General features: G+C 39.6%; 2 protein-coding genes across 2 annotated transcripts in view; one reads left to right on the top strand and one right to left on the bottom strand.

The window, feature by feature from the left end:
* Positions 1-22,566, top strand: part of LOC140170350 (probable polyketide synthase 1) — a 37,919-nt gene that overhangs the window by 13,687 nt on the left and 1,666 nt on the right. The window contains 7 exon segments of the mRNA XM_072193719.1: positions 8,890-8,951; positions 11,200-11,405; positions 12,209-12,290; positions 14,953-16,007; positions 16,009-16,067; positions 16,069-18,159; positions 18,161-21,551. Of these exon segments, the coding sequence (XP_072049820.1) occupies positions 8,900-8,951; positions 11,200-11,405; positions 12,209-12,290; positions 14,953-16,007; positions 16,009-16,067; positions 16,069-18,159; positions 18,161-21,551 (6,936 nt within the window). The 5' untranslated portion in view covers positions 8,890-8,899.
* LOC140169524 (uncharacterized) lies at positions 1,169-1,711 on the bottom strand. Its single transcript, XM_072192785.1, has one exon. It carries the CDS (start codon positions 1,709-1,711, stop codon positions 1,169-1,171), a length of 543 nt encoding a protein of 180 aa, XP_072048886.1.

Below are 22,566 nucleotides of genomic sequence, written 5' to 3' on the forward strand. Positions count from 1 at the left end.
AGATGACGCTATTACGATCGCAGAGTAGGCCTATGATCCAGGTGAAGAGCGACATGATTTGATTTGATGCGGCATTGATCCAAAAAGCTGCTTTGTCGATCAAGGAACCAGGAACTTTATCAATAAACATGGTTTCTTATTAAAAAGAAACAACAACAAAAAAAAAAAAAAACAGGGATGGTCTCTTATCCCTGGAAAATCTAGCGCGGTAATTGCAATTGACAACATTTATCTTACAAAAATCCTAAAATCCCGTGCGTATAGGCTTGTCATCTTTGTTTGAAATACAAAATTATCCACAAAACAAGTTCAAATGCTCTTAAAATATCCACGGCGACTTTCATCAATAGCCAGGCAAACAATATTGTCAGGTATTACAACCGACAGTTATATTATAATAATTATGAAAAACAATCCTAAAGAAGCAAACCTATATATAGTCTAAATAAAATAATTCTGCTCCAACAACCCTCCACAACATGATTTCCTAACAATAGTAACCGAAATGGTAAGATCTTTATTCCTTTTATTTGAAACCAACCCTCTTCCACCCCATGCAGTACGATTTTACACCTCTCTCACTGCAATAAATATGCTTAACTTTTCCTAATCTTTCTTTGCTTACTATGCTATATGTTACATTATTGTTTTAAAAAAAATCCAAACGGTTACATTTCAGCCCGGGGTGGCACTTCAATATGAAATGGAATTAGGTGTAGGGCTGCCCAGTAAGGGGCATCCGGTGAGAGCAAAATATAAAAAAATATGGGGTCATTGCAAGCCTGAGAGCATGATTTTTGGCATTCTGTGAGAGTAAAAATCAGTGAATGAGAGTTCAATGAGAGTTCAATGAGAGTATGACTTTTTAATGGGGTCTTTGGGTGAGAGTCAAAGAAAGACGACTCGTTGCTGTTCAGATGGAAATATTAGGGTGGAAATATTAGGGTCTAGATCTTTGGGTGACAGATCTAAAGGAAAAATATGGGGTCTTTGGGTGACAGAGCATGTGCTGGTAATGGGGTATTTGAGTGACAGCGATGGTGAAAAGGGGGGTCTTAATAGCTCTACATACGCGTCACATCCAAAGAGGGAGTGCCCCCCCCCCCCCGGATTTCAGCACATCATATCATAGCTCCCATTGGGAGCCCCATTCCTTTTAAAGGAATTTTTATTTAAAAGCACAAACAGAGTTGCATTTACGCATTGATGTTGGGATGGCGTTCCAAAGTCTTGGTGCAGCTGCCCGAAATGCATTATCGCCATAGGTGCGACGAGTGCGTGGAATTTGGAGCAGTTGTTTATTTTCAGACCGGAGATTACTTCTGACAGGTGAGTAATAAGCGAGAGTGTTAGTGAGGTAAGAAGGGCCGAGTCCATTGAGGCACTTAAAAGTGAGTAACAACACCTTGTAAACAACTCGTTTCTCAACGGGAAGCCAATGGAGTCTGTCTAAAAGAGGCGCTGAAGGATGATATCTATCAGTCCTGAAGACAATTCTCGCAGCACGATTTTGAAGTTGCTGAAGCTTTTTCCTGTCCTTCGAAGAAGTACCGAACATAAGAGAATGTGCGTAATCCAGTCTAGACAAAATAAGTGTGCGTACAAGATGGTAACAGCTGTCAATGGTGATGAAGCGACGAATACGGTACACATTCCTGAGATGGAAATTAACAGATTTAATGGTGGCTTTTACATGGTCCGTCATAGACATGGTGGCATCAAACGTGACTCCAATGTTTTTGATTTTGTCAGGACGTAATATACGGGTATCACCAATTTCCAAATAGATGCCCTCAACAAACTTCATGTTATATGGCGACGCCGCGATAAAAAATTCCGATTTATCATCATTCAGTTTCAACTTGTTATGAGACATCCAGTCCACTTATTTCTTTGATACACGATGCTAACTTGGCCATAACTCTCACTCTATCACCATCAACCTTCGGGTCAAATGTTAAATAAAGTTGAATGTCGTCAGCATACATGTGGTAACTAATGTCATGTTTACGAATAATAGCACCAATTTCATAAGTATACAGAACAAAGAACAACGGGCCGATGACCGAACCCTGTGGAAGACCATAGCCGAGGCTTTGTACCGCAGATTAACCATCTCCAATACACACACGAAAAGAACGGTTGCTGAGGTATGAATTAATCCACTTCAAGGCAGAACCAGTTATTCCGAAGGTGGTCAACAGCCGATTCGACAAAATTTCGTGGTCGACGGTGTCGAATGCGGCTGAGAGATCGAGCATGACAAACGCGATAGCGCGGTTTTCATCAAGTGCTTTCAAGATGTCAGATTTAACACAGAGCAAAGCCGTTTCCGTGCTGTGTAATGCTCTGTAAGTGGACTGGAAATCTTCAACCAGACAATTTGACTCAAGGTGATCTTTAATTTGAGCGCAAACAATTTTTTCAATGAACTTGGACCAGTAGTTGATGTTATGAACTTGGACCAGTAGTTGATGTTAGATACCGGACGAAAGTTCTTGAGGACGTTTTTGTCCAGAGTTGGTTTCTTAATAATGGGGCTAACCACCGCCTCCTTGAGTTTAGAGGGAAAAACACCACTGTCAAGTGACTTGTTAATGACAGCTGTAAGTGAATTAACCAAGATATCAAGATTGTCTTTTAAAACACTCATTGGAATCGTGTCCAGAGAACAGAACTTATTAGCAGCAGAAGCTACCATTTTTTGAACTTCAGTTGCAGTGACTAAGGAAAACTTACTCATCGGAGGAACGGAGTTAGACATACATACATTACTACTTAAATTACCATTATCATTACTATTTATCTGCAGCTCACGTCTGATTTTGGCAACCTTCTCAGTGAAAAACTTGGCAAAGTAATTACTCAAGTCATTTAACCAATCACAGTCTGGTAAATGTACATTATTTGTGTTCAACAATTTGTTAAAAATGACATACATGTTCCTACTATTTGCGGACTCAAGTCTTTGTTGCTTTGTAAACGCCATTTATTGTAACTGTTTTACTACCGTATTCACTCGATAGTTAGCACATGTGCTTACTATCGAGGGCTTTTGAAAACGTGCAAAAACGAAAAAAAAATGAACAGCGCCATCCACAAAAGTGACAAAAGTGTAAAGGGTTTTGAGCAAATCATCGATACACATAGCTATATACGAACAATTAAACCTACAAATTTGTGTGTTAACTACATTAGCTCAGTTGGTAAAGCGACAGAATTTGAATCATCTTAAGAAGAGCGAACTGAGCAGGAGTTCGAGGCTCGTTATAAACTTTTCCGTTGTTTACTTTTTATTTTGGGGTTTGAGCTTTTCTTGATAAATTTAATCTTTTTTTGCTTTGTTTTTCATTTTGTTTCTTTATTGTTTCTTATTTGCTTTATTTTGTTTTGTTTTTTCTTTTCTTTTTTCTTCTTTCTTTTTGTTCTATTCATACTGGGGTCATGGGCTGTTTATTCAACAATGTAGTTGGGTATGCCCTCAATGTTAAAATGAGGTGGTCATGGTCCTCTTTGCCATTACACGCTACAGAAATTCAATATTTTCAAAGGCTCTGATGATGGTTCCTTCTATCAAATGACTATCATTGAAGACTGAGTTCCGCAGTCTATTTCAAAATACTGACTTCGTTTTACATCAAGAAGGACACAATAACTGCGACTTAAACGTGATATGGACATGCTTTTTAACCGCAAAGAAATCTTTTGCATTTTATAATTTTAACCTTATCCATTATACTTTTATGATTTTGTGCAATAAAAAAAATAAAAAAACAAAGAGCGTGTTTATAGTGAGCCAGATTATGCGGTATTTAGCTGGACTGCCACGCAGTCTATATTTGTTTATGTTTTACTAACCATTGCAAATCTAGACTGCGCGGTAGTTTAGCTAAATAACGGAAAGATTGTCTCACTATAAACACGCTCATTGTGTAACATGTAAAATCCCGCTCCGATTCAATTGTGCCTGTTACATTGTGTGCTTTATTGAATCAGGGACCTTGTATAGAGGCCCTGCATGAAATTATCGATTGGCTCCAGACAAAGGATTTGAACCGGTGTCCTTCACCGTAGTTATAGCGGAGTGCATGCAGTCCATTCAATCAAATGTTGTCATCAACCTATTTGATCGTAGTGCAGGGTTATGTGTGTGACGAACTGTCACGGTAGATTGCAATCATGCTTTTATTGAATGCATTTGAGTAGTCCGCCATATTTACGGGATGATACGTCACATGCAAGGCCTCTATGAGCGTGTTTATACTGGTGTACGGTATTTATACGGTATCCTTATACGTATATGGGATTAGGATGGAATGTGGCTTATCCGTTATCTCGGCTGTTTATAGTGGCAACCAATAGCGCTATTCTGAATCCGAGGTGGTTGAACTCAGCGTGTTCGAGGTCACCGCAATGCAATGTGGGAGACACGGATATGGTGCCAATGCCTCATTTCAAATATATAGTTTTAGTTTTGGTTTTGGTTTTGCTCACGTGGTTTCCTATTGTCCTGCCTAACCACTTGAATCATAAGATATCGAACTCATTGTTTCTACCTTTTGTTTAAAACCGAACATTTGTGTCAGTCAGTTTCGGTTTTGGTTTCAGTTTCTTATAAGTGGTGTGGATCGTAAAATTATTTGATTTGAAGATACCTACTCTAAGTATACAAAAGAAATGTTTAAATTTCGCAGTGCAATATTCATGAGCAGAGAAGTCGAACAAGGCAGTCTACATTTGAAAGCATTGATTTAGTTTGAAAGCATTGACTTGAGACTACGAATTAGCCTAAGCTGATTTCACTGTGAAAATATATAGACCATCGAAATATTTCCACAGACATTACAATAGGCACTTGACAGATTATGACTTCAGTGTTATAAACACTATTATACACAACTCTATTTATGTGCATGTCGCATGACGGAAGATCAATATCATAGAAAGCTGGTTTAAACTAACTTTTATTCAATTTATTTATTGGAGAATAGAGAGAGAGAGATAGAAGAGATCGCCAGGGAAAGAGGGTATGTGTGTGTGAGGGGGAGGGGGTAAGGGTAAGGGAGAAAGAGAAACAGAGGGGGGAGAGCATTGGAATTGGGAAGGGAAGGAGGGGAGAGGGGGCTCAAGAGTGGAGTGGAATAATAGGGAAGAGTCGATATCGAGTGTGGGGAGGGGGAGGGAGGAGGTTATATATAGGTGGCGGAGGGAACATAGGTAAGAGGTATGGGTTGTGCTTTCCGGGGAATAATCTAATTCATAATCAAATCATCTACATCATCATGCATCGTTTATATTTCAGACAAATAAACAAAACACCCCCACCCCCACCCCTCAATATATGCACATGATGTCTATGCATAACTTACCAAACGAATCTCGGAACTTGGGTGTAATTTTATGGTGTCATGGAAGTGTGCCACCTACGGCAGAGAGCATCAAAAGTCGTCCGCGTTGATAGATATCGATAATGAAAATGTTAGCACAATAGGCTATTATATACGTATGGTTATAGGCCATTATACTTTTGATTATATATACCCTCTTGTGTCCTCCCAGCACAATAGTGTTATGATTGCATACCAGTTCATCTCCACATTTTAATCCCTTGATTTTTGGTTTCTGAACAATAGAGAAACCAAAACTATATATTTGAAATGAGGGAATTTCAAACAGTTTGCCGTCGAAACGATACCGGCCTATTTTTAACATTTTGCCACAGTACCGTACCATATTTTATAGGTGATATGTTATTACAGTGACAAATTTGAGCTCGGAGAGTTATATAACCCTGCTCCACTTCCTTGAATAACGGTATCGTTAATCCCTGTCTGTTTATAGTGGCCGTATACGGAATAAATATACTGCAATATCCATCGATATCGAAGGATATCAGTTCCGTATAATATGTGCGGCAAATAGCGCTATTGGTCTGTTTATAGTGGCGACCAATACCGTATAAGATGTACTTATACGCTAAATACCGGATAATCTGGCTCACTATAAACACGCTCATAATGGAGGGACTGTAAACGGCTTCCACCCATTGTACCATGCGAGTTGCTGGTTTACAAATTATCCTCAGTTGAGCAAGCATGAATAATACGTTGATCAATAGACCTACGAATCCAAGCAGCAGTTACAACACAGCGCGTGGCTTGTCTTGTACATTGCGAAATGAGCCTACATGTTTGCCTATAATGACAGACTCTAGAAATGCCAACATAAATCTTCAAAGAACATCATCTTAAGAATTATTTCAGTATCGAAATCAGTAGGAATACCAAGCGTACGGTGTACACATTCCAGAAAAAATATAATTTTGTTTGTTCTAGCATTCTGTATCTCCACAAAATTATCACATTTTGTCTTCAAAATCCTATATAAATGATTTTCCATGCTACACAGAAATTGTGTTCGACAAAGGATAGACATTTTACACAATTTTACATAACTTAAAAAAGATATTGGAATATTTTGATGTTTTTTTTATATTTAATAGGGCAACATGAGTAAATAATAAAATTCAAACATAGCGCACTCGGCGCAACTCGCATATAATCGAAGGTCGAAAAGATAATCTGATAACAATAGCTTGACAATAATCTGTTTCCAGTCCCTGATTAAATGGCCAAAAATACGCCAACAATGACATAACAGCAAGCCAAAGACGAATTCTGATCACCAAGTGGGTTGGAGAAGTATGGAAGGACATTACAATGAAGGGAACCAGACCTACTGTACATATTTCGATGAGCATAACAAACACCAATTGGTGTCGTATGACCTTTGACATGCATGCATTTTTTTGTCGAGAGTGACATGGTCTTTCAATTCGTGCCGAGTGTCCTTGTCAGACTTGACTATGCATCAGTGGTCATGAAAGGATTCAATTAACCTCTGCCCCAGTAATCACAAGCAATTGTCTGAAATTGCTCCTCGGAGATGTATCATGATAGTCATATAACGACCAAAAGATAAATGACTGACTATCATTGAGGACTAAGTTCCGTAGTCTAGGTGAAGCTGAGTCCTATCAAAATCAAACAGGAAACAATTTCGTGCCTAATTTTAACACCGGGATTTTTTTCAAATGTATATCCAAGAACTATGTTTTTATTCAACATTTTTATTTAACATTACTGAAAAAAAAAAGTTTTTTATTTGACCGAGAATTTTCAAAGCAAAAACGCGTATTTTTCTGAATTGTGCTGAGTTCAACATGTATCGACCGACTTTTAGCACGACTATGCGTAACAATTCGCAAGGGAAATGTTACGTGTAATCCGATTATCACTGTCAGCTGGATCACGCTTTTGAGTTCTGCACCACGATCGATATGATCGCAACACAAAGTCTATGGCATTCAACGCCATTTATTGTTCTATTGTGTCCCAGCAGCTATGTCTGCCATTGAGGTGTAGCATGCATGGGTGTAGAAATGCATGAAATTGGATGTAGGGGTGAAATTTTAAAGTTGATCCAATTATTCGCCAGCGAAGTGTTACGTGTAATCCGATTATCACTTTGTCTATTAGAACGAAATGAGCGTACTTATTTGCCTTCAAAAAGGTGCGTGATCCAGTTACCAAGGAGTTATGTAACCACTCCACTTTTAATCCAACTAATCTCTAATTGTTCCTTTGGTAAAAATAAATAAATAAATAAATAAAAAGCCCACAAAAAAACCTTCAAGAATTGTCAAATGTAGGCCTATATTCGTAGTTAAAAAAAGACCTGTATAAAAACAAAAATGGCAGAGAAAAAAATCTAAATAGTGAAATACTAAACAGATTTGAACTTCATCGAGTTCCGAAGTCCGGCGTTTTCCAAACTGAGCTAATGGGGTTCAGACATACATTTGCAGGTTGAATTGTTTGTATATAGGTATGTTTTGAATAAATAACCCATGACCCCAGTATGAATAGAACAAAAAAGAAAGAAAGGAGAAAAAGAAAAGAAAAGAAAAAACAAAACAAAATAAAGCAAATAAAAAACAATAAAGAAACAAAATGAAAAACAAAGATTAAATTTATCAAGAAAAGCTCAAACCCCAAAATAAAAATAAAGCAACGGAAAAGTTTATAACGAGCCTCGAACTCCTGCTCAGTTCGCTCTTCTTAAGATGATTCAAAGTCTGTCGCTTTACCAACTGAGCTAATGTAGTTAACACACAAATTCGTAGGTTTAATTGTTCGTATATAACTATGTGTATCGATGATTTGCTCAAAACCCTTTACACTTTTGTCACTTTTGTGGATATGGCGCTGTTCATTTTTTTTCGTTTTTGCACGTTTTCAAAAGCCCTCGATAGTAAGCACATGTGCTAACTATCGAGTGAATACGGTATGTTGATCACTCAAGTCATTTAACGAATCACAGTCTGGTAAATGTACATTATTTGTGTTCAACAATTTGTTAAAAATGACATACATGTTCCTACTATTTGCGGACTCAAGTCTTTGTTGCTTTGTAAACGCCATTTATTGTAACTGTTTTACTATGTTGATTGTGTTTCTCTGATACCCTGTACGGGGTCAAATGATAAATTAAAATAAACTAAACTAATTTTTTCAGCCGGTTACGTTTGCGGTCACGCCGGATGACCAGTTCTATTGTACTAGTATATTAGAATTCTGTGACACGCACCAAGTAACGCTAAACTATACAGATAGTAGTGCTCGGTGCACATAACACGCTGAACTTCAACATGTTCAAAGCTAATGCCGGTGACTCGAGGTAGATATATATAAGTGTAAAAGGACATTTTTTTGCCTATAATAGCCCGTCTTCAGAAGCGTTTAATTATATTCGTACTTGTAACTTGCTCAAGGAATATTCGAAAAGGTGTATTAATTATAGTGTTTATTATGATTATTATTTTAATAGATAAAACAACATGAGTTCAGATCAGACAAGCGAGAAGTGTCCAGTTGCGGTTGTTGGAATAGGTGAGTACTGACATGACAAAAGTTATTCTTTACTATTAAAAAAAACCTCATGTAAGGCTGAAAAAACGCTATGTTTCAAAGCGCCAACGCACGTTCATGTGAATATTTCTTAGCGTGCAGCCCTCGAATTAAGGATCTGAAGGGGCACGGCAACTTTTTTAGGGCAAGTTGGAAATTGCCTTGGATTTTCACTTAAAAGGCAAGGCAGCAGGGCAGTTTGTAATATTTCAAGAGGGCATCATGGCAACTGTTGAAAATTTGAGAAGGGCACCAAGGCAATTTCTCAAAAGTGAAGAAAACACACACAAACATAGATAGATGATTTTATAATGAAGGGGCAGGGCTGGGGCACCAACGGCAACTTCATTAGAGGGCATGGCAAGTGACTGCCTTGGGTAAAGGACATATTTTGAGGGCATTACGGCAGTGGGGGTGGGCACCCACAGCAAAATGCCATGGGTGCCGTGGGTTAATTCGAGGGCTGTTAGCGTGAAACATCAAATTAATTGTATAACTTGCTTTTTTTCGGCATATAGTGGTGTAATACGTCACACAATGTGTCATTGTGTGATGTAGATTTCTTTGGAAGATTCCACATCGCATAGTGACGTATTTACTATAGTTTGATCAGCTCGTAATAGGCGGCAGGGTAGACTTGATCCACCAGTCCTTCAACTGCTTACGCACGGTCATCGGGTTGTGCTTGCAGGAACGAGAAACGGCCATTTTATTCCGCCATTTTGAATTGTTTCGAGATCGGGGCCGAGGGACTCAGGCTAGCGGCCGCGGGGAATGTTAGGTTTTTACCATTACGCCGAAGAGTAGGTCCACGTTAAGAGTGCTATTAGTTGACCCGTCTGGTCTATATTTTGTGTGTTAAAGAAAGTAGACAAAGTATAGGACTTAAATTAATAATTCGTGATGCTTCTGGCTAGATGTCACAGGAATATTGTCAAAATAAGCTATTTTGATATTAATCCGCGATGTTATAAGGCCCGCTGATTACGAGCTGATCAAAGTATATACGTCAGTAAAAAATGCACTTATTTTGAATTCGATATCTTGGATCCAGTAGAAACTACTCCCAATTCCAGAAAAAATAAAGCCATTAAAAATAATATTATCAAGTTTACGGCAAATAAAACATAGCTCTATCCTAATCATTCGTTTAGTGGATAACAGAAAAAGTTAACGATTTTACTAATGTCTTGAAAAAAGAGCCAAAACATGCATTTTTAGCATGTTTTCTGACAATCGAGTTACACAAATCAAAGACTTGGAACAAGTCTAAGCATTCAAAACCTTGAGTATCTACCGAAATTCTGCTCTAATTTTCATTTTATGTGTGTTAATTCTAATTAAATAATTGGTTATAACTATAGAGAAATGTATGAATGCATAAATTCAAATTAGATCATGTACACGTCTTTAGACTTAATTGTCACAGGATGTGAAAATCACCCTACTACTTAATTTGTGTGATAAGTAAATATATTTAAGTATTTTGTTTTACACCGGAAGTGACCACTTAATGGGTAATAGCAATGCATGATTAACCAGAAGTGACCTATAAATGGCATTTGATCCAAAATCAGAGATATAAATTTTGTGTACCAGCGAAGGTCAATGCATGTGTGCGAGTCCCAACTCTGAGCCATGAAATTTGTGGAAGGAGTAGCATTTTAAGAGCATTTTACTGGTATTTGGTGAATTACCGGAAGTGACCTTTTAAATTGAATGATAACAAAAATGTGTCAGCTAAGGCAACTCCATTATGTGCAAGTCACAACTATGTAGGCCTACTACTTAATTTGTGTGATAAGTAAATTTAATAATATCACTCATATTACAAAGATTTTTAAATCTAAATGATTCTAATATTTTGGATTGCTCATGAATTAGCCAATTTTATTCTTTTGAAATAAGAATGAATTGTTTTCGTTATAATATTTTCCCGAATTCGATGCGGACTTTTGAATACACCCAAATGTATTAGGAATACGCCGTAAGTATTAGAAATACACGCAAGGAATGTATTAGGAAACATACAGCCTAATGTTCCCGTATTTTTGTCTTTTCCCGAATTCGATGCAGACTTTTGAATACACCCAAATGTGTTAGAAATACGCCCAAATGTAGTAGGAATACACCCAAATGTAATAGGAATTCACCCAAATGTATTCGAAATACACCCAAATATATTAGGAATACACTCAAATGTATTGTCTTGTCCATTCTTTTGTCTAAGGTTGCCGCATGCCAGGTGGAGTAACCACACCGCAAGAATTCTGGGATGTGTTGGTCAATGGACGAGACATGATTACAGAAATCCCACCAGATCGGTGGTCAATTGAATCATTTTATGATCCAGACCAATCCAATCACAGTAAGATGGCCACTAAAAGATGCGGTTTCATCCATGATATCGACAAGTTCGACAATACTTTCTTCAAGGTAGGAGATTATAGGCAGGTTTGGTGAATTATTGTATTGATATTGTCCATATGAGTTCAGAATGTACAGTTTGTTTTTGATTTTTAAACTATGTTAAACCACGGAGCCATCCGTTACTCAGCAAATAAAGCCATAGCTCAGAGTTGATAATTCTACTGAATGGACAAAAGCATTATATTTTTACATGTTTATATGAGCCTCATATAGCCTATAACATATTTATAATATGGTCCCCATGTCTCAAAACGCATGCGGGTCCAAAATGACCCTTTTGGGGTTATTTTCAATCACGTATTTTTCAGTGTGTACAAAAGTTGCCGCATGCGGCGCGGGCCGTAGGTTCCCATCCCAGTGGCTCGGGAACCGGGGGTCCGGCTTCCTCTATAATTTTGGTGAGGGGCCCAAGTACCCTAGGGCATCCCAATAATCTGAGGTAAAATTCATAAATTTAGGGTAAAATTAATAATTTCAGGGTATAAATCATCTTTTTAGGGTAAAATTCATCATTTTAAGGTAATATTCATAATTTTAGTTATAATTCAAAATGCAAGGTAGAATTCATGAAAAAATGTATGCATTTCAAAAGCTTCAGCGCTTCGCGCGGGAGGGGACACCCCACCCACCCCTTCAGCGTTTCGCGGGCGTTCTGGAGCAGGCCAAAATTGCCCCCCCCCAATATTAATAATCTTCTGGAGCCCTGCATTCTCTCAAAGCGATGCATCAAATAACACTTGGTTAGAGTGACATTTTTTTTCATTAAAATATATCCATCTCTATTATATGCCTTTTCTATTGTCACATAGATTTCTCCAAGAGAAGCCGCTTCCATGGATCCGCAACAGCGTCATATGTTAGAAGTAACTTATGAAGCTTTCCAAGACGCAGGTAAACTTACTTTGATTGATTGATTGATATTTTGATTGATATTTTATTTTATTGCCAATTCGTGGCCCGTAGGCCAAATTACATACAACAAATTACAATATAAAAATACACACAAGAACAATTCAATTAGAATTAAATATTTAGGCAGGCATTGCACATTAAACACACAAAAATATACAATTTGAATTAACATTTAGAAAATTGATTATAAAAGTCTCTAAAATCGTATTATGAAATATTGCACTTTTTTTTTTGTATAAAATGACATTGAAAGTATAGTGTACATGTATGTAGAACAATTCTGAGTGGCAAAGCAAAAACACGAACTATTTATTAAGGAGATCAACAAAAAATGGAAGAGGACTATTTCTAAAATGGTTAGTCCTGGTCCTAAACGGAGATAAATTGCTGCAAGTAAAGAACGACCATGACATTCCTTCCTGGTAGGAGGGATAAGAGAACTTGTACGATTTGTTTTGGTAAGCCCTTCGGCGAACCTAAGACAGTGCTCCTCCCTCCTATCAGAGAGGGTGTCAAACTTGCAGACTTGAAGCGCATTACTGTAAGATAAATAGTGCCCCCCCCCGGGGGGGGGATCACTCACTACTAGACTTGCTACGCACCCGTGTCCAAGAAAAACGTCTAAAAGGGTATGTTTTTCACCGCGCATCGTCGTCGACGTCTTTTTGAAAAAGGTGTACTTTTTCAGAAGGCATCGCCATTTAGGGGTCCTTTTTCAGCCAAATCCTTAGACGTTAAGGGTTAGTAATATTATTGTTTGAGCGAGTTTGCACTAGTTTGATCAAATTCATCACTTTTTCTTATTCTTGTTTACCTTTGTGCATGTTTTCTTTAGTATCTATAGGTCTGCAACATCAAAAAGACACATTGGGTATCAAATTAGCTCATTTTCCTGTTTACGCCACTTAGGGTATAAATTAGATATTTCCCAGTTGACGCCATTTAAGGTATGGTTTTTGCAGGTGCTGCGCCATTTAGGGTAGGATTTTGTGTATGTTTCGCCATTAAGGGGTGCAATTTGGTTATGAAAAAATTCGCCATTGACATGATTGAGGGTGCATTTCAGAGGTGGTCGGACGCGGGTGGGTAGCACTTTTGTGTGAGAGTGCCCCCCCCCCCGGGAGAGTGCCTACCCAGAATTGTTCTGCAGGCACGTTTTGAATAGCCTCGATTTCTTTGGACTGTTTAGCTGAGATTCCAGAATGCCACACCACATCAGCGTACTCAAGAATTGGCCTGACATAACCACTATATACGAAGGGTTCGTAGTATGAACAACCGGGAATTAGCCTCTTTTAACATCGCGTCCATCTGGACATTCCATTTAAGATTGTTCTGTAGCCACAAACCAAGTGCCTTGGCTTCGGTGACATAGTGGTTCAGTCCCAATTCTTAAGTCGCGATGTGGCGGCAATGGATTAGAAAAAGAAATTTGCATGGCTTGACACTTGCTGGGATTCAATTATTTCAGGTGGCTGTCACTAGCCCACTCTGAGAACAAGATCACCCTGAAGTGAACTAGCACAACCACCGGAAAAACTCTCAGCAAATGTCAAGCCATTTTGGCCAAATTTTGTACCCAGGGGTACACCACCATGAATGTGGCTACAGAACAACCATGGACCTTTAATGTTCAAGCCTATGACTTAAATGCTAACATGTTAACAAAAACATAAACATTAAAAATAGGGCAGTGGAAACACAAGTGAATGTGATAACAAACACATAATATCGCTATCATCAACCACAAGGTCACCACATAAACCGTTATCAGCCGCATTAGCATAAATTCTGCAGACGACAAAGCTCATTTAACAAAAAAAAAATCAAAAATTGCATAATTGTTAATGTTCATGACCATATTTGGAATCAGCTTGAGAAATACATTAAAGTATAGTATTGGATCAGTGGTTCTTGTGATAGCTCATAATATTTTGAGTAAATATCTCAAAACTTGGACTTATAGACCACTTGGCATTTGACGTCATTGCCCGGCAGTATGCGCGCACATTATGGCAATTTCCATTGTTCTTTGCCCTGCAGTGTGCGTACGCATCGTAGTCTGCCAAGGGCACGTACATTTTAAATCGCCCGCCACATTTCATATAGTACAGGAAGCCATTGAACAGTGTAGCGGCTCGTTCGAGCATATCGATAGACGAGTCCCTCGCCTTTGTTGATAAACAGTGATGTCAAGTGGTCTATAATGTTCAAGCCTATGACTAGCACGCAGAGCATTACATATGTTTTAAACAGTCATTCAGTGTTTGCATTATGTACATACATCTTTAAGGTATATCCTAGTTGGCAAAACATTGATAAAACAGTTTTACAGGCATGATTTCGAATGTTAAAATGGTTGCACGACTTATTTGGCAATATTTATGTGAGTGCAAGCTACCTGTGTTCACCCGTGAATCGACATTTCTATGTTTATTAAAAATAAGAACATTTTAGTAAAAAAGCGATTTGATCCTTGGATATTTTGGCATGTGTGATGTCAATGGATGTGAGGTTAAAGTTCATTTAGGGATCAAATATGTTAATTCTTCACAAACGTGCCTTTTCTGATCTCGGATTTAGGCGTTAGATACAATTTACTAAGTTATCTATTTTATCTGTTTTTATCTTATATTTTAAGGCATCATTTCCGAGACATTGGGAGAAAGCTGTGGTGTTTATATAGGCGTTGGCAATATGGATTACCATATCATGTTAATGGATACATCTTTGACCAATCCATACACATTTACAGGTTCGGTACATTCTCTAGTACCAAACCGTATTTCCTACGCATTCAATCTTCGTGGTCCAAGCATTGCAGTTGATACAGCATGTGCATCTTCTTTAACCGCCTTGCATATGGCTTGCTCCGCCATATGGGACGGAGAGTGTTTGTCAGCAGTTGCGGGTGGATGCAACCAGTTACTTCTACCTGAAGGCACGGTTGGATTCAGTGCACTTGGGGCGCTGAGTCCCGAAGGCAAAAGTTGCCCATTTTCGGACACAGGTAAAGGTTACGTAAGAAGTGAAGGATGGGGTGCATTTATACTTAAGCGTCTGGATGATGCATTGGTTAACAAAGACCATATTTATGCAGTTATAAGAGGAAGCGGCATTGGCGCAGGTGGACTCACCAAGAGTCTTACTATGCCATCTGCAGAAGCACAAGAGATGGTCATGCGCAACGTTTGCAAGAATTTTAGTATACCAATGTCGTCAGTGCAGTACATAGAAGCCCACGGAACCGGGACACCTGTTGGAGATCCAATAGAAGCAAGGGGTATCTGTGCAGCTTTTGGACCAGAACGGGAAGGTCCTATCAAAGTAGGGTCTGTGAAAAGCAACTTTGGCCACAACGAGTTTGCTTCTGGGATCACAGGTGCGATAAAGGTAGCTCTGATGTTGAAAAACAAACAGCTAGTTCCAACCATCAATTTTCATGAACTTAACCCTCAAATCAAAAAAGATGGGCTCAACCTTCAAGTTCAAAGGCAGATAGAAGAAATACAAGATGATGGATCCCCGTTTACTATTGGGTTAAACAGTTTTGGCCTTGGTGGTGCGGTTGCACACATGGTGTTCCAAGAAGCACCTGAATCCGATGTAATAGCAAAAGAAACGTCTGGCTGGTCGTTCGGAAAGGAATCTGACATTGAAGGCAAGTCAATTGTAGTTCCTTTATCTGCGAAGACACCCAGAAGCACTCAAAGATCTTGCTGCCAAATGGGAGTCATTTGAGTGCGACAATGATGCTCTCCGTTGCAGCTTGGCAAGCAACAAGGCGGGATCACCATCCTTACAGAATGACTGTCATTGCAAACTCTACTGCAACTTTCCGCAACGCTGCTCATGCTTTTGCCCAGGACACAGGATCTGAGTCTGTAGTGGCCGGCAGAGCGAATACAACAAAACCAAATATCTGCTTTGTATTTCCCGGGCAAGGACAGCAATGGATTGATATGGGACGAAAGTTGTTTGAAGATGAGAAGGTTTTCCATGACAGTGTTGTTGAATGTGATGAGCTATTCAGGGAACTAAGTGGATGGTCAGTGCTGCAGTCATGTGGTCTCTTTGGTAACCGGGATATCGCCGAAGCTACTTCGCCATACACATCTACTGAAGATGCTCTGCAAAGTGTTGAGGTGATCCAACCTGCTATCCTCTTCATTCAGGTCGGAATGTATCGGCTGTGGCGACATTGGGGAGTAGAGCCGGATGTAGTTGTAGGTCATAGTTTAGGCGAGGTGGCAGCAGCTTATGCATGTGGAGGTTTGACTCTTCAAGAAGCAATTGCTGTGATATACCATCGAAGTCACGAACAAGCAAAACTGACGGGAACGGGAAGCATGGTTGCACTACGAGCTACTATTGAACAAGCTAAAGCCATCTGCGAACAACATCAGAATGTCTATATCGCTGCTATCAATGGTCCAGGGGCTATCACTCTTGCTGGAGACAGTGATGAGATTGCAGCCATCATTGAAGAAAATCCTGGCAAAGCAAAGCAGCTACGTGTTACCTGTGCCTTTCACACACCAGAAATGGATGCGATAAAAGAGCCTTTCAACCAGGCAATGCAGGGTGTCATTGCCTCAGAGTCAAGGAAACGTCAAATTCCTTTCTACTCTGCGGTAACTGGGCACTATCACCAAGACGCTCTGGACGCTAAGTATTGGTGGAATAACATCCGAAACACCGTTCTCTTTCAACCTGCAGTGGAAGAGCTTCTTCAAGACTCCAACATTGATATATTCATAGAGGTTTCTGCATCGGCCACACTCCTCTCATGTGTGAAGCAGATTGTCCGATCCATAGATCCACATCTTAGTGTTTCAACAGTCAATTCTAGCTTCAGAGACAAGGATGATGTGCACTCCATTCAGCGAGCTATGGGGAGTCTTTACGTTGCAGGTGTAGATCTTAATTGGGAAAATATCACCAAGAAAGCTGCAGAATGGGCACCGATACCGACATACCAATGGCAGCATCAAAGCTTTTGGTTGGAGACAGAAGAACGTCAGAAAAAGCGCTTAGGACTTGATGACAGATCATTCAAAGGTCAACATGGCAAGATCATCATGACGAATTTCCCTTACCTAGCTGATCACGTGGTGGACAACAGAATGATCTTCCCAGGAGCAGGTTTTGTAGAATATATCACTGAGATGAGTTTCGAAGACAATGAAGTTCCATGTATGAAGAATATAAACTTCACTCGGGTTTTACCATGGCCTAAAGACAGTGATAAGAGAGGTGTTCTCCATCTAGATCTTCACAAAGAAGGAAACCATGTACAAGTCAAATGCGACAACAATAGTCACTGCAATGCTATCATTGACACCAAAGCAGGCGCAAAGTCTGAAAAAGTGGCATTACCAGTTCAGAAGATCCTAAAGAGATGTGACAAAGAAATTACGAAAGAAGAGATGTACATCAGGATGCAGAGAGTTGGCTTGTCCTACGGTCCTGCTTTTCAGATGGTTGACAAAGTTTTCATGGGTGATGGCGAGTCAATAGCTTATTTATCACCGATTACGGACTCTAATCAGAGAATTTCTATTCCTCATTTGGATGCCACTTTCCAACTTGTTTTGGCTACCATTGGTTCAGGTACAACGATGTATTTACCAGTTCATATAGACACCCTCCAGATGACCAATCCATCTCTACCAACAGGACAGTCGATCGTTGTATATACCAATATCGTTGACTGTAACAGCACTATGTTGACTGCTGACATCACAATGGCTACCGAGAGTGGTACAATCTTAACAAACGTATTAGGAATCCGAGAGCAAAATTTCCACGGTAATCAGTCAGATGTTGATATTGATGCGTGTATCTACGACTCAGTGGCAACCAGTTGCAGCAAGTACACTCCCATCATCCGTCATCAAGGATGTATTTGAAGAGTCTCATCTGTCTTCCACTTACAAAGATGACATGGATGCTATTAATCGTGCTGAGGAAGTACTTGATGACATTGAAGGAATTTGTACATCCTACATCCGACATGCATTAGAAACAGTTCCAGAAAATGAACGATGCAAAAGACAAAGCTATGAAAAATACATCACCCGTTTCAAAACTATCGCATCATCTACTTCAGTCAAGGATATACCATATGATACAATTCCAGACGTCATGGAAAGAGTTCAGAAGCACTGTCCAGAGCTGGATGCGGAGATCGGACTTACGAAGAGTCTTGGCGAAGCACTTCCAGACACCTTTAGAGATCCACAAGTAGCTGTCCCAATCATGTTTTCTCCGGAAGGGTTAGACAGATACTTCTACGATTCTCTCAGCACAAGAGTACATTACAAAGCAGCAGCAGAGGCTGTCAACAAAGCTGTGATGGAAGGTTTCAAACAAAAACGCGTGGTTCGGATTTTGGAGCTAGGAGCAAGAACTGGCGGTCTAACCCGCTTCATCGTTGAACCACTCAAAGAGCTTGGATTGTCTAATCAAGTTGAGTACGTGTTTACAGATGTCAGTGCTTCATTCTTCAAACAAGGCCAAGAAAATCTTTCAATGTATCCCTTCATCCAGTACAAGCAGATTGATATCGAGAAGGATGTTGCAGATCAGGGGTTTGTTCCAGGTAGTTTTGACATTGTCGTATGCTTAGATACCCTACATGCCGCTGTTGATGTCAAAAGAAGCTCAGGTTACTTGGCAAACCTCCTCACTCAAGATGGACTCATGTTTATCATCGAGGGTACAAATACTCACTTCTTGACAGAATTGTGGTTTGGTGCTCTAGATGTGTGCTGGGTGTATGATGACTTCCGCAAAGAAAGATGTTGGGTGGACCGTCAGACTTGGGTGAATGTCATGCGCAGTATTGGTCTTTGTGACGTCACTTCGGCTTCTACACCAAGAGAGTTTGTCTATAGTGTTGTAGTTGGACGAAAGAATGAGGAGGAGAATAGAAAACTAGTTCAAAGGGGAGACAGTCATTTGATCATTGAGAAGCCCGACACTGTCAAGTTGATGATTGTCCAAGAAATCGACAACAAGTTTGTGGACGAGATTCAAACAGCCTACAGTGGAGATATTGACATCAGATCATTTTCTGAAGCCACACAATTTCCAAATCTTCTCAGTGAACACACCTCTTCTCCGACGGAAGTGATGTACATCTACAGTGATGCTGATAGTAAACTACATGCCCTGTTGAAGCTTCTACAAGCAGTTGAGCTTTATCCACAAAGCGTTAAGCGTGTTTGGGTGTTAACAAAAGGAGGCAACAAGGAATCCACCTGTCCCAACGCATCCTTGGCTATTGGATTGGCTAGAGCCGTCAGCAATAAAGTTCCAAATGTCTCCATCCACTCAGTTGATTTTGATGCAACCTGCAGTCTTGCAGAAAACGTCCAAGCACTGATGAAATTGATGAAGGAACCAAACGTACCAGAGAGAGAAATTGTGATCAGAAAGGGAATTCAATATGTTTCTCGTATCGTTCACCAGGAGTTGCCAAGCTACAGAACAGTTTCTACAAGTTGGAGAGTGGAACAGGGTATCTCTCAGAAAGGTAGTGGGTCTATTGACGATCTTGCTTTCCACGATATTGGTAGTATGGAAACGCCACCAGGACATGTCAAGATCTGTGTACGAGCAGCTCCTCTGAACTTCAAAGATGTTATGATGTCGATGGGTCTGCTGGAGGGATTAGAATCAGAATCACACCCGTCTTTTGGAATTGAATGTGCTGGGATTGTAGAAGAAGTAGGAGTTGGGGTGACGGATGTGAAAGTCGACGATGAGGTGATTGCGTTTGGCAAAAAGTGCTTTGCTTCTCATGTTATATGTGATGCAAACCTGACAGTACTGAAACCGCGGCAACTTGATTGGAAGGAAAGTGCCTCAATTGGGGTGGTGTTTGTTACTGCCTACATGAGTCTAGTTGAACGGGCTAATCTCCAAGCAGGTGAGACAATTTTGATTCACTCTGCCTGTGGTGGTGTTGGATTAGCAGCAATTCAAATTGCCAGAATGATGAAAGCCAAGGTATTTTGCACTGCCGGTACAGAAGAGAAACGGCAATACCTGCGAGATGTAGTTGGGGTAGAGATGGTCAGTGATTCTCGATCAACCAAATTCTACAATGATATCATGAGCTATACAAAAGGTCGAGGTATGGATGTGGTCCTCAATTCCCTTTCCGGCACGCTATTAGCTACAAGCATGTCAGTTCTTGCTCCGTGTGGACGATTCTGTGAAATTGGCAAACGGGATATTCTACAGAATTCCAACCTGTCAATGAATGCTCTTTTGGAAAACAAGAGTTTCATTTCTTGCCAAGTGGACATACTCATGCGACAGAATCCCAGATCAGTTCAACGGCTTATGCAAGAGGTAGTCAACTTGTTTGAAACAAACAAACTTAGTCCGATACCAACATCAGTGTATCCAATGGAGAAGCTGGCAGATGCATTCCGCTTCATGGCTAAGGGATCACATATTGGCAAGATTGTGTTTGATGTATCCGAGGAATTCCAACCAGAAAAATTAAAACCAGCTGTACAGCAGTTTTCAGCTACCGCAACATACATCGTCACAGGTGGCTATGGGGGCATTGGTCAAGCATTATCCAGATGGCTCTGTAACAATGGCGCAAGATATATCGTCCTTGTATCTCGAAATGGAGCCAGAACTGCAGCAGCACGACGAATGTTGAAATACCTGAAAACTACTGGAGTGAAAGTTCACCAGTACCAAATCGACATAGCAGATGAAAAAGCTGTCAGGCACATGTTAGTCAGTCTACGTGATGAGAGTGCTGTTCCACCTATAAAAGGTATATTTCATGTAGCTGGTGTGATCGAAGAGGAGAATCTTTCTGAGATAACACTAGAGCAAGCGAATCGCATCCTCAGTGCAAAAGTATCCGGAGCTTATCACCTTCATACTTTGACCAAAGAAGATGATCTAGACATATTCTTTCTTCTTTCATCTGTTTCTGGTGTCTGGGGTCATCCAGCACAACCAATCTACTGTGCTGCCAACAACTACTTAGATGGTCTTGCTGAAAAGCGCCATTCTGAAGGCTTACCAGCTTTCTCCATTCAACTAGCACCGGTCAAAGGGGCGGGATATTTGGAGGGCAAAGATGACATAGTGAAGATACTGGAAATGAAGGGCAGTCAACAGATGCATGTGGATGAGTTTCTGGAAGTACTTGGACGACTTCTACAACAAAAAGATCTACCAGTCGTGTGTTTAGCAAATCAGGTACGCACACATATTTAAAATCTCTTTATGTGAACAAAGTATGATTCTGCACATTTGCACAGTATCTGGTCACATAAGTTTAAAATCGTATCACACTGATGAATGTCTTGTCAAACAAATTTAATCATGTGCACACTGTCAAATTTAGCTATATCAGAAGGCCATGGATGAACTAGGATTATTTTTGCAGAATACATAATTATGTTGAGATGACGAGCAATCACTTCTGAATAGAAGTGAACAAAAGATCTGAAGCAAAATATAAAATATGAATTTACAGACTTGACATTATAAGTGCCAAGACTTGTTTGAAATTGGTCTTCAAGAACTGCACGGGCTAATTATTGATTGGGGTGTGTCCAGAGATGGTGTCAAATTAATTTTGTTTGATATACGAGTGTCATTTAATAAGTTCTACCTTCGCTCTTAAATGGTAGCTTCTACAAATGTAGCATGGTTATACATTAGAATTTCATCTACAAATGAGAGTAAATGTATATTGATTCCGTACCAAAATCTTGTACGTGACCTCAGAACCAAGATAAGATTTTAAGATTTAATACACCGGAAGCGGTTAAAAGTCGTAAAACATTTACATGAAAATGTGTGCTTCCCTCCTCCGAGATTAGCTCGATATGCAAGTGTTATAATTAACACATTGTAGCTGAAACAACATCCAATGTGCAGCCATACAGTAAGATATCCAGTAATAAAAATGCATTTTAACTGAAAAATTATACCAGCATCCAATTTTCACTGTTATGTCTGATGGTCTTTCATGAGAATGTGCCTAGGAACCATCTGCATGAAAGACGTTTAAGTTCTGTCTTAGAACTGAAAGTTAAAAATAAAGACACCAACAACCGTTTTTATTTGTTATTTTCAAATTAGTTTCCTTAGTGTTTTCGTGTTTTTCGTTCAGATTATAAAACCATTCCAAGAGATATTGACTTTTTACTTGTTATTTAGTTTGAAATAGTTATTTCCTTTTTTAGGAGAAAATTCGATGAAAATC

The sequence above is a fragment of the Amphiura filiformis genome, chromosome 14 (assembly GCF_039555335.1).
Source record: "Amphiura filiformis chromosome 14, Afil_fr2py, whole genome shotgun sequence".
Lineage (NCBI taxonomy): Eukaryota > Metazoa > Echinodermata > Ophiuroidea > Amphilepidida > Amphiuridae > Amphiura > Amphiura filiformis.

Bases quoted from the DNA above. Each gene is read 5' to 3' on its own strand.
- LOC140169524 (XM_072192785.1), bottom strand. From the start codon at position 1,711: ATGTCTATGACGGACCATGTAAAAGCCACCATTAAATCTGTTAATTTC.